The 13,074-nt window shown below is 39.0% G+C and overlaps 1 protein-coding gene across 4 annotated transcripts in view; it reads right to left on the minus strand.

The window, feature by feature from the left end:
• Hira (histone cell cycle regulator) overlaps positions 1-13,074 on the minus strand; it is a 97,131-nt gene that overhangs the window by 55,693 nt on the left and 28,364 nt on the right. For all 4 annotated transcript variants that reach the window (XM_026401714.2, XM_026401718.1, XM_026401716.2 and 1 more), the window contains 3 exons: positions 7,284-7,379; positions 5,920-6,080; positions 588-755 (listed from right to left, as the gene is read on the minus strand). In XM_026401714.2, coding sequence (XP_026257499.1) covers positions 588-755; positions 5,920-6,080; positions 7,284-7,379 — 425 coding nt within the window. The remainder of the gene's footprint in view (positions 1-587; positions 756-5,919; positions 6,081-7,283; positions 7,380-13,074) is intronic.

The raw sequence follows: 13,074 nt of genomic DNA on the forward strand, positions 1-13,074 counted from the left end.
CATAGGGATTAATGGTCTCTCATGCCTAAAAGATTAGCAGTAGTTATCTGGAGACCTTCACCCTCCACATCAAGACCAGATGTGCAAACCAGTGACCACCACCATAAGCTTGCACCTATAACTACTGCTGAAGGAAATGGAGATAAGAGCACTGTTTTGGGGGTACCCAGAATCATTCTATGTTCAATGGAGTTACACAAGGGGGCACCATGCTGGAGCACCTGAGAGCAGACCTGAATATGGAAAACGTTGGTGTGGAATTACATTGTTCTAACCAAAGACTGATCTGGTGATATTTGCTATATTACAATTTGCACAAACAACCAACAAAAAAAAATTCATAGGTATTATATTTTGTAAAAGTTGTTTTAAAATATTTAAGTGTAAAGAATTTAAAATGAAGTAAACACCAACATATGCTGACTCTGAGTCCCATCACCTCAGTCCCTTGTGTGGCCCAGTCTTTAGGAGCCTCCCTGAACAGCTTTCTACCCCTCAGGCTCTGAGGACACATGTAAACCACTGTAGTAGGACACTCAAGAAGGTACTGACAGCTGCCGGGACTTCATAAGGCCAGGCACACTCACCACAACAGTTACAGCTTTCCGGTGTCCCACAAAGTCCATGTTGGTCTTCCAGCCCTCCCGCTCGATGATCTGGGCAGTGGGGCCAGAATTGTTCATTGCATGGGCAGACACAAGGTAATGCCCATCAGGTGACCAGCTGAGCCGCAGTACATGGGTCGTTCCTCCACACTGAAAGAAATAACTTTGTTGAAAGGAGCTTAAAGTCAACTTTGTGACCAAAACTTGGGCCTCAAAGACAAAGTCAAACTGTGATTTACTAAGATATGATGATAGAGCATGAACCCCAAACTTCTGACTACACTGAGAGTTGTCAACCAGATGACACAACAAAAAGGGATCTCTGTCACATGAGCATGGGAACTGTGATATCTTCTACACTCCCATAGGACTGAACACAGAACAACAGCACAGTGGGTATATGCTTGTGAGAATCAGCAGGAAGGTCAGTCCTTTGAAATGCCCAACTCCACATTCACCTACTGCTTCTGCACAGCACTGTTAATCCCAGCACACAGTTTCTATGAAGCATCCTCAAGAAATGCTGCCACAGAAGGCCTTCAACAAAATTCAGCACCCATTCATGATAAAAACACTGAAGAAACTAGGGAATAGAAGGAACCTACCTCAAGATCAAAAAGAATATATATGAAAAACCCAAAGCTAATCTCATAGTAAATGGGGAAAAACTGAAAGTGTTTCCTTTAAAATCTGGAACAGAGAAAGATGTCCACTTTCACCACTCCAATTTAAGACAGTGCTTCAAATTTTAGCCAGATCAGTTAGGCAGGAAAAGAAATAAAGGGATAAAAATAGGAAAGGAAGAAGTTAAATTATCACTGCTTGCAGATGATATGATCCTGTATCTGTAAGATCCAAAAAACTCCATGAAAATATTGTTAGAGCTAATAAACAAATCTGGCGAAGTAATAGCCTACAAAATCAACATACCAAAATCAATAGCTTTCATATACACCAACAATGAATCTGCTGAGAAAGAAGTCAGGAAAACAATGCCATTTACCATAGTCTCAAAACAAAACACAATACAACACAACAAACACCCCAAAACAAAACCTAGGAATAAATCTAACCAAGAAGATGAAAAACCTCTACAATGAAAACTATAGAACATTGAAAAAGAAATTGAAGAAGACATAAAAGATGGACACAAAAAGACCTCCCATGTTCATGGGTGGGCAGAATCAATTTTGTTAAAACGGCCATGCCACCAAAGCAATATACTGATTCAATGCAATCCCCTCAAAATACCAATGACACTCTTCACAGAACTAGAAAAAATAGTCAGAAAATTCATCTGGAAGCATAAAAGACACAGAATAGCCAAAGCAATTCTAAGCCAAGAAAGCAATGCTGGAGACATCACAATAACTGACTTCAAACTATATTACAGAGTTATAGTAACAAAAACTACATGGTACTGGCATAAAAGAGACACAGACCAATGGTACGGAACAGAAAACACAGAGACAAACCCAAACATCTACAGACATATGAACCTTGACAAAGGTGCCAAAAACATACTCTGGAGAGTCTTTTTAACAAATAGTACTGAGATAATAGGTTATCCATATGTAGGAGAATGAAACTACATCCTTATCTCTCATCCTGCAAAAAAATTCTATTAAAAATGGACAAAGATCTTGTAATTAGACCAAAAACTATGTAACTCCTAGAAGAAAGTATAGGGTCAGTACTCTAACATATAGGCACAGGCAACAACTTTTTTCAACAGAACCCCTAAAGCTCAGGAAATAATGCCAAGAGTGAATAAATGAGATGACATCCAATTAAAAAGCTTCTGCACGGTAAAGGAAACAATTAGGACTCTGAAGAAAGAAAAGTGGGAGAAAATCTTTGTTAGTTACTCTCTTGACAGAAGATTAATATCTAGAATATACAAAAACTCAAAAACCCCAAATAAACCAATTAATAAATGGACAATGAATTAAATAGATACTTCTCAAAAGAAGAAATATAGCCAGGTACAGTGGCACATGCCTATAATCCCAGCAGCTCAGGAGGCTGAGTCAGGAGGATCAAGAGTTCAAAGCCAGCCTCAGCAATGGCAAGGTGCTTAGTAACTTAAGTGAGACCCTGTCTCTAAATAAAATGCAAAATAGGGCTGGGGATGTGGCTCAGTGATTGAGTGCACCTGAGTTCAATCCAGGTAACAAAAAAAAAAGAAAGAAATATAATGGCCATATATATGAAAATGGCCATATTTTTAGCATTTAGCATTTAGGGAAATGCAAATAAAAACTAAACTGAGATTTCATCTCACACCAGTTAGAATGGCAGTCATCAAGAATATAAACAAGAAAACACTTTTTGCACTGTTGGTGGGACTATAAATTAGTACAACTGCTATGTACATCAGTATGAAGGTTTCTCAAAAGGCCAGGCATGGAACCACCATATGATGCAGTTATACCACACTTCAGTATTTATCCTAAGGAACTGAAGTCATCATACTATAGTAATATATGCATACCCACGTTTATAGCAGCACATTCACAATAGCCAAACTATGGAACCAGTCTAGGTGTCCCTCAATGGATGAAAAAGAAAATATGGTATATATACATAACGGAGTTTTATTCAGCCATAAAGAAAATGAAATTGTGTCATTTTCAGGAAAAAGGATGGAACTGGAGATCATCACGTTAAGTGAAATAAGTCAAACTCAGAAAGTCAAAGGTCGCATGTTTTCTTTCATATGTGGAAGCCAGTAAGGAAAAAGGAAAACAAGGTGGGGATGAATCTAAAAATCAAAGGGAGATCAGTAGTGGAAAGCGATCAAGTGGTGGGAGAGGGGAAGTGCTGGGGAGTGATACTGGCCAAATTATATTGCTATACTGTGTGCATGCACAAATATGTAACAACAAATTCCATCAAAATGTACAACTATAATGCAACAATAAAAAATGTGGGGGGTGGGTAAGAAAGAAACTCCTTGCTGATATCTGGGAGTTCAGGAGGAGTCTAGAGTGGAACAGATGACCATGAGATACCACCTGCTTCCTTGAGCCTGACTCCTCACCCAGGGAATGGTGAGGATATCTGCAAAGAACAGGTCTGTAAAGTCCTCTTGAACTGTAAAAGGCACAGAAGCAAAGATACTGCTCCCCTGACTTGGCATGATGGTTAAGGCAACATACCCCTTCACTTTATTCATCCTGCAAAGTGAGATGTGAGTCCAAAGCCAACCTCAAGGTCAGCATGGGCTACCCCTAAAGATTTAGGGGCTAACATCTTGACCTCATGGCACATAGAAGGGTAAAATAAAGCAGGGCCTAAGTGCAATGAAATCACCTGCCTCAGAATCCTGTGTAGGATGACCCCCAGTAGAGGTTGAAGAGTACTACTAGTTCCTCCTAGTACTCAAAACTATCCTGTAGCTTGATGCAGTGGTGGTATGCCTGTAATCCCAGCAGGTCTGGAGGCTGAGGAAGGAGGTTCATGAATTCAAAGGCAGCCTCAGCAACTTAGTGAGGTTCTAAGAAACTTAGTGAAACCCATGTCTCAAAAATAAAAAGGGCTAGTGGCTGTGGCTACATGGTTAAGAACCCCTGGGTTCAATTTCTGGTACCAAAAAAAAAAAAAAAAAAAAGACTCTCCTGCAGCTGCCCCAGGAGCCTGGCAGCAGAACCCTGAGATACTAAAGGTGTAAGAACCACATCACCTGAACTAAGAAGCTGTAGGAAATGGAATTAACACACAGAAATGTCTGTCTTCATGTGAAGACATGTGCTCACAGGTATCAGCAGGGCACCTTCTCTGTGACATGCTCTCTAGAGCACACTCTGTAGATAATGTGCTAGGGTTAACAGATGCTGTGCAAATGTTCAACATCACTAGCAATTAAGAGAAATGCAAATTAAAACTATGCTAAGATTTTATGTCACTCCAGTTAGAATGGCAATTATCAAGAATATAAGTAACAATAAATGTTGGTGAGGATGTCAGGGTTTGAAAAAAGTACACTATACATTGCTGGTGGGACTGCAAATTAGCACAACTACTCTGGAAAGCAGTATGGAGATTCTTCAGAAAACTTGGAATGGAACCACCATTTGACCCACTTACCCCCCTCCTCAGCATATATCCAAAGGACTTAAAAATCAGCATACTAGAGTGACATGTCCACATCAATGTTTGTAGCAGTTCAATGCACAATAGCTAAGCTATGAACCAACCTAGGTGCCCTTCAACAGAGGAATGGGTAAAGAAAATTTGGTAAATATACACAATGGAATATAACTCAGACATAAAGGAGAATGAAATTATGGCATTTGCCAGTAAATGGATGGAACCAGAGACTATCATGCTAAGTAAAAAAAGCCACTCCCAAAAAAACAAAGGACAAATGTTCTCTCTGATAGTGACTCACAAGGTGGGGGAAGTTCACTGGATTGAACAGGGAGGAGTGCGGGGGAAGGGAAGGAGGACAGGAATGGGAAAGACAGTAGAATTAATTAGACATAACTTTCCTATGTTCATATATGAATATACCACCAGTGTAACTCCACATCATATAAAAACAACAAAAATGGGAAGTAATACTCCATGTATGTATGATATGTCAAAATACATTCTACTGTCATATATAACTAAAAAAAACAACAACACACAAAAAAACAAAAACAGGTGCTATGCAGAAGAGTTGTAAATGTCCATGGGAGAGATTCCATCTCAATCTACTTTTATTTCCCCACACCCAGTATTGCTTTAAATACAGAAGCCACTTCATAAATAACTAAAGAATAATAGTGATTTTGAGCTGATTCTATATGAAATCAGAACTCAAGGAAGAGAGAGTAAAATACCACAGAAGCCACTACAGTCTGTTCTCTAGTTGTTTTGCAAACTAAACTGCTAAATCTGCACACAAAAAAATTTGACTGGCCTACAGAACAGATGTCAATGAGCACAAGTCACAAACACGGCCAGGAACCATTCAAAACAGTCTCTTCCATGTTCTCCTCATCAACAAGCCACTCAGTAGGGTGGCTCAATGTAAACTTCCCACAATGGCATGAGTTGGGTGATACAGTGCTGCAGGAATAGATCTAAGGTTCTCTTCAGCTTTAAAATTTATAAATTATTTTCAATTCAAAGCTAGACATTTAATGCCTTCCCATAAAGGAAAGATTTTTATCATACAACTCTCAGGGCCTACCCTACAGAAAGCTGACTGGCCTGCTAAGGCCCCATACTCTGTGCATTCACCTACATGGTCTGGATCATGGTCAGGTTCCTCTCTCATTGGTCAGACAGGAACTGGGGCCAAACCCTGGGCCTCCTCAGTTACCTCATCAAAAGGTTTGGTGATGCTGGTCTCTAACTGCCAGTCCAGGGTCCTCCACACCTTCAGACTGCGGTCATCAGCTTGAGAGGCAATGTATTTACCAACGGGGTCCCATGTTAATCCTTTCACCAAGCCAGAATGACCTCTAAGAGTAGCAAGAATTTCTGTGAAGAAAAAAAAAAACAGAAGAAATTTATACACGCATTACCTCAATGAAAAACAGTAACTCTATATATAAAATACATGAGCCATAGTGGGTCACGTAATAGAAATCCAAGAGAAGGGACTTAAGCCCACCTGGGCACAAGCAGAAGAGCCACCTAGGTTGATCTCCACCAAAGCAAATAAAGAGATTACTGCATCAAGGAGGCAGATACCATGGATTCCATTCAGCCACAGCTAATACTCTCAGTGGGGTCACACATGTCCCCAGAATGATAGGCAATAAGAGAGCTAGGCCTGGGCCAGAGCTGCCAATTCTGCTCCCACATCTTGTCTGCAGCCAGCAGTATAGCCCAGGGCTGCCATTCATGGACAAAAGTCTATGCCAAGTTGGGCTATGACTTGAGTATTTCTGATGTGAGCAGCCCTAATAAGTAACCCTAATAGACAGAGGCTGAGCATTTTAGGGGTTTGGGCCCTGGGCTAAGTGACTCTTTTGTAAATCATTAAGTAAGACAAAGAATTGCACAATAGTACCTCCTACAGATCTGTAATCCAAATGCTGTACCAGTCTCTAAAACCCCCTCTGTGATCAGACTTTATGTCGCCACACATGTCAGTGGTGAATTTTAAAGAAAACTGAAATGACTTGGATCCATGTCCATGGATGATAGATTTTGGCCCATGAGTAAAACATATTCCAGATACCAAGTGGGAATATAAATATTTTATTAATTATAAACTTTAACACTAGGCCAGGTTATGCCATCTCTTATGACTTTAAGCACCATGAATAGGAAAAGTTCATTTTTTGCACAATAAGTTTTGTGTTAGCCAGCATCTGCTCAAGGGCTTCAAAGGAGACAGCAATTAAGCTGAGGCCATAGCCTAGAAGAGGGGCACAAAGCATGTGTGGGAGTTGAGGGTCCTCAACATTAATGCCAGCACTCAGTTACTCCTTTTCTTTAGCATAAATTTCTTTTTAAATATTAAACAAACGTAAGTGATAAAGAAAAAAAAGACCTGGTTTACTGAAGAGACACAAATCCCAGGCTACTATGATACACTTGCTGCCACCGAGATTAAGGAGACACACCGAGATTAAGGAGACAGAGCCCACTCCCCAACCCCACTCTAGTCACCAACAGGCAGGACTTCTGGGAGCAGCCCATTTCTGCCATCAACCAGCAGGGAAAATCCCAGACCTGGAAATTTCACGGCATTCCAGATGACGACAGTGTTATCCACGCTGCATGAGGCTAGCCAGGCATCATGGGGAGACCATGCTACATCCATTACATCTAGAAGAAGAAAGGGGGCTTGTGGTGAGATCTCTTACCTGGAATGCACTTGGGTAAGGGTAGGCACTGAGCAGCAGCCTTTTCTGCAGGCTGGGCTGATTGTTCCTGGGATTTTCATGTCTGAGGACATATGACCTAGGACCATCAGAACTAGAAATTTTTTAAAAAACCAACATGAAAAAATTCCCCACTAAGGATGTTTAATTGGTTATAAAGTTTAAAGCACCTAATTGACCAAAATGCCCACTCCTTTTACAGACAAAGCAACAAGGCATAGCTGAGAGCTTGGGTGCCATGTGGTATCACAATCATATATTAGAACCACAACCTGACACTTCCTGGGTCTGTGGCCTTTGGAGCCTCCTCCTCAACTAATTTGTATCTTTACTTATAACTGGACCTTCCTCAGAGAGCATTCTGAGTTCAAAACAAGACATGGTAGGGAAAGCACTTAGCAGACTTCCCAGCACATAGTGAGATCAAGAGCTGCTGACTATCTGAATGAAGTTATCTTTAGGCCCTGCTATTCTCATGACTTGGATCTCACCTCTGGTGCCAGGAGCATGTCTTTCTTATGGAGTTCCCAGAAAAAAATCAAGCATCACATTAATGCTCATTTCTTTGTGACTCAGTTTTTTCACCTGTAACGTGTGGATTAAGCAAACAACAAACCTACTCTCATAGGATTATTTTGAGGATTAAACATGACAATGCCATAGTAGAGCACCTGGCACACATCATGGCATCAATAAAGGTCAGGCATGATGGTGATGACAACCACACCCATCTTGCTATCTAAATGTGAAGGCTTGGAATCTTATTTCCTTTTCTAACATTGGTGCCTCAGGAAGTCAATAGTTATTTGGTTCTTTCCCAAGAATTTTTTCAAAAAGAGGTATAAGCTAAATATTCAAAATTTGTATCAGACCTTAAAAAAATCTTTAATAGCAGCTTAATGCAATTTTTTCACATTCTATTGTGTTCTGTGGATCACAATGTGTATGCATGCACTGATATGCTGCATTTCATATTCTAATCACCTAAGAGGACTTCACAACTTCTTTGATTTTACTCTACATCCTATACCGTTGAGAACATTCATTACTATAAACAGACCTAAGTTATCACTGAAGAATAATTGGTTCCAGTTTTTCATGCTACCATGTACATGTGCCACTCTCCATACTCTAGATTATTTCTCTGAGATTGATATTCCAAAGTGGGAATCCTGGAAAGGATATCTGAAATCTTCAGGCCTGGATTCTCATAATACTGCAGAATGCTTTTCAAAGACCTCTGTGCCTTTATATTTCTATGTACAATGTCTGCTTCAAAATTCCCTGTTAAGAATAGGATTATGATTTTTCCTTCTAATTTATTAAGTGCCTTTTAAACTTTAGTTTTAATTTGATTATTAATGAAAGTGAGGCTTCTTCATGTCTGTCTACTATATAAAAAGTCTTTTTGACCTAATTTGATCACGTCTTGTGACTAATGGAAAATCTTTCTGTGCATTGGGTGTAACAAATATAAATGTAGTGTTTACAAAAATGAACAAGAATTTTCTCTAGGACTTTAAGAGTCCTGCAGATGCAAGCATATAAACACCAATATTTCACTGTAGTACACAAGTATAAGAGCGAGATGTAGTCGGATGAGAACCCAGAAAGGATATATGATTACATATAAAACATACATTAGCTACAAACTTCACCTATTCACCTTCCCATATTATCACAATTTTACATAGTAAAGTCTGTTATTCTCCTTTGTGATTTCTTCTATTTCCTATTAACCTTGAAAAATGTTCCCTCTGCTAGAGTTCTGATTAATATTCAATTCTACTTTCACCTGGTTTAATTATTTACAGTATTTATCTCTTTAAAATCTCAGATTTATTTTTGGTGTATGTGAAATTTAGTAAGGTTCTAAATGAATTTCTCCTCTATTACCAACTGCTTAATGGTTAGTATGTTACATGAGGGAAAATTTATACCCCCCGGCCTTTTTTTTGGTAATGGGGATTGAACTCAGGGCACTCAACCACTGAGCCACATCCTCAGCCTTATTTATAAGAGACAGGGTCTAGGTGCTTAGCGCCTCGCCATTGCTGAGGCTGCCTTTGAACTAGCAATCCTCCTGTCTCAACCTCCTGAGCCACTGGGATTACAGGTATGTGCCACTGCGCCCAGTTCCCTTTTTGATAAGTGATGCCTTGGTGGCAATACTACAATTCCTTAGATATATTGTAGCCTCCTCCAGTTATTAGTTTTATCCAAAACCCATAATGTTTCTATCACTAAAACTTTGAAAGTTTTCATCGGAAACATTACTTATCTATCCAGTGGCTCTTCGAAGTCACTGTCCAGTTCTGCAGTAAATCCACATACATGGCAAAATTTTCTCTCTGAATTCCAGGTTTGGAGCTTCTGTCTCCAAATGGTATACCAACCCCTTTCCTTCTGTGGACTGACAAAAATCCAAGACCCTTTATTCAATTTAAATTTTCGGTCACTATTCTCATCATATTTGTTCCCTAACAAATATGTTTTTTTTTTGTTCCAAGATGATGATTCTTCTAAGGCTAAACTCAAGGCTTTGGGTTCCTTAAACTTCTTGTTCTCTTTCAACAACCTTGGCTTCTACATTCATTTCTATGGTCATGCCCAGAAGACAGATCACTGCAATTCCAACTCTCCCACACTCAAATAACAACCATGCTAAGATCCACTGAGGCTACATCCTTCCACTCTCTGCCACCCCTGTATACATACTCACCTTTCTCCTCTTCTGAGATCTCACTATCATTCCTCTTTTCCTTTTATGTCTTCATAGGTGCCTGACAAAACCCAGCCTGGTACAATGCAGACTTAACTTTCCCCAGTCTTTCTTGAACACCCTCCAACAAGTTTTGACCCAACACCATGAATGTCATCAATCAATCACACTTGTTAAGGCCGCCTGTGGTGTCTATGCTATCAGGTTCAGGTTCAGGTCTAGGTTCAGAGTGTGTTCACTTCACCTCAGTGAACACATTACTCTCTCCTTTCTCTTTCAAACACTCAACACTATTTTTACTGGCCTCTTTCTTAGATTCCCTTGCTTGTTTTATCTCTACAAACCCTGGCTCCATCTTTGAACTGTTTCCACCCAGAACCTTCTCCTGTCTTCAAAATCTCCTATTTCCAAATGCCTACACAGCATGTCTCTCACACTGGCAAATTTAATATGTCTAAAACCAAAATCCAAAAGCATTTCCCCTAAACAAAGAGACTGCTTCATCTCAGAGTATGAGAACTACATTTATTTTTTTCCTTATTCAGGCCAGTGTATGAACCTGTCTTTATTCTTCTGCTCTAATACTGTGTCTGATCCACTAGGAAATCTACCTCTGACCACTTCTCACCACTCCCCAGTAATGACGGAAGTCTGAGATATAGACCTACATTATGGTAATAGCCTCCTCACTGATCTCCTTGTACTGTGCTTAGCTTCTCATGATATAGACTCATATACTTGCCAAACGTCTCAACTTCCCTAACCTAAACCCTCCTAAGCCTTCCCATCTTCATCAGAGGAGCCCTCAGTCATCTCAGTGGCTTTCCAAACAAATCAAGCACATACCTGTGCTCCTGTTCCCTCTGCCTGATTGTCCCCTCACCTTTTTCTGGTCTCCCCTCAGATGTCACCTTCTCATTGAGGCCTAACTTTGAGAATAATGCTTATAATGGCACCTACTTCTTATTGAGCTCCCCGGTACTCATCCAAGAGCTATCTCCCTAGTGCTCCTCTTCAAATTTCCTATATGACTAGATTATGTCTATCCTTTTATAAGAATGAAAACTCTTGAGGAAAGGGCCTGAAACACATCACATACACAATAAATATTTATTAATGGATGAGCAAATATTAAATGTGAAAAAAATGTATTTTATTTAGTCTATTTATAAAGTGGTCATTTTATATGAAAAAAAGGTTTGTAGTGGTATGATCTCAGGTGTGGAAGTACATGCACCCAGTCCCAGTTACCTGGGAAGTTGAGACAGCAAACCTGTTTGTGGTTTAAGTCTCAAAGATCTCACACATTCTTTTCTTCTTCTTCTTCTCTCTCTTTTTTTTTTTTCAGTTGTAAAAGGACACAATACCTTTATTTTTATTTATTTTTATGCAGTGCTGAGGATCAAACCCATGCCTCACATGCTCTACTACTGAGTTACAACCCCTCATGCATTTCTTGGTAGATTATTCCTGGGCATTTATAATTTTTTATCCTATTATGTAAGGGTTTTCTTTTTATTATTAGATATTCTAAATGGGTATTAGTAGTAAAAGATCCCTTTTTTATTTTTTTGAGACAAAGTCTCACTGAGTTCCTTAGAGTTTGGCTAAATTGCTGAGATTATCTTGAACTTGAGATCCCCGTCTTAGCCTTTAGAGTCGCTGGGATTACTGGCATGCACCACCATGCCTGACTCATTTTTATATTATTTCCCAGTATGTCTACCCTCTTGATTTCTGCTTAATTGTACTGCAGAAATCCTAGAGAAGCAAAACAAGTGATAGTACCTACTCTTGTCTTTTTTTGACATAAAAGGGAATCAGGATAACCTGTGAACTATTTGCCATTGGTTTTTAAAAGACACAGAGTCAGGTGTGGTGGTACATGTCTGTAATTCCAGCTACTCAGGAGACTGAGGCAGGAGGATCCTAAGATTGAGGATAGCAACTTTGTAAGACATTGTGTCAAAATAAAATGAACAGGGTTGGGAATGTAGCTCAGTGATAGAGCACTTGCTTAGCATGAGGAAAGTCCTGTGTTTGATCCCAGTACAAAAGAATAAATAGATAAATAGACACAGAATTTGATTATGTTAAGGAAATAGCTTTCCATGGGCATTTAAAAAAAACATATTTATTAGGGACTGATAATTCAGCCGTGGCAGTTGAATTACATAATATTATTTTAAAAAGAATAACCCTCTTAATAATTATGGGGCCTTTCTAATTCAACCTCCTTCAATCTCCTTGTGTTATTGTTTAAGTTATAGTAATAATTTCCTTACTCACAAACTTCTTCCATTATGAATCATGGTTAATTATAATGCATTTCTATTTTCAAATATTATAACACTTAGTAGTATCATTACTGATTTTTATTCCTTCATTCAAGTTAATCTGTGCCTCTGTTTCATTGTTACTTTTTATTAGGTTTTAGAAATCTTTGAAGAATAAACTTTTCTGTGTTCTGTATATATTTTCTTAAAAGCTTGAAACAATGCATCAACAAGTAATCTAGGTCCAGAAATCATATTTGAAGACACAGTTAAACTACTGCATTGGATCTTACTCTGTTTAGGTTTTTCCTTTCTGTGGTTATAAATTTTGAAAGCTTATTTTGTTTTAACTTATTAGTTTAATCGAATAAAATTATACTGTTCATGTTTTTCCATCTAGCTTAAATATTTTTCTAGACCTTTATTTCTAATTTTGCTGGTTTTTCTCTCTACTCACTAATTTACTATGTCAAGGATGTATTTCTCACACTTTGCTTTTCAAGGACCTGGTCCATTCTTACTCGTTTATCTCTTAATTTCACTGATTTTTTTTTTCTTCTTAAATGGTTTGGCCCACGCCTGCTAGCAGGACCAGTGAATAAGGAGTGGCAGGTATCCCAATTGAAAGTAACCAACCCTAC

The sequence above is a fragment of the Urocitellus parryii genome, chromosome 3 (genome assembly GCF_045843805.1).
Source record: "Urocitellus parryii isolate mUroPar1 chromosome 3, mUroPar1.hap1, whole genome shotgun sequence".
Classification (NCBI taxonomy): Eukaryota; Metazoa; Chordata; class Mammalia; order Rodentia; family Sciuridae; genus Urocitellus; species Urocitellus parryii.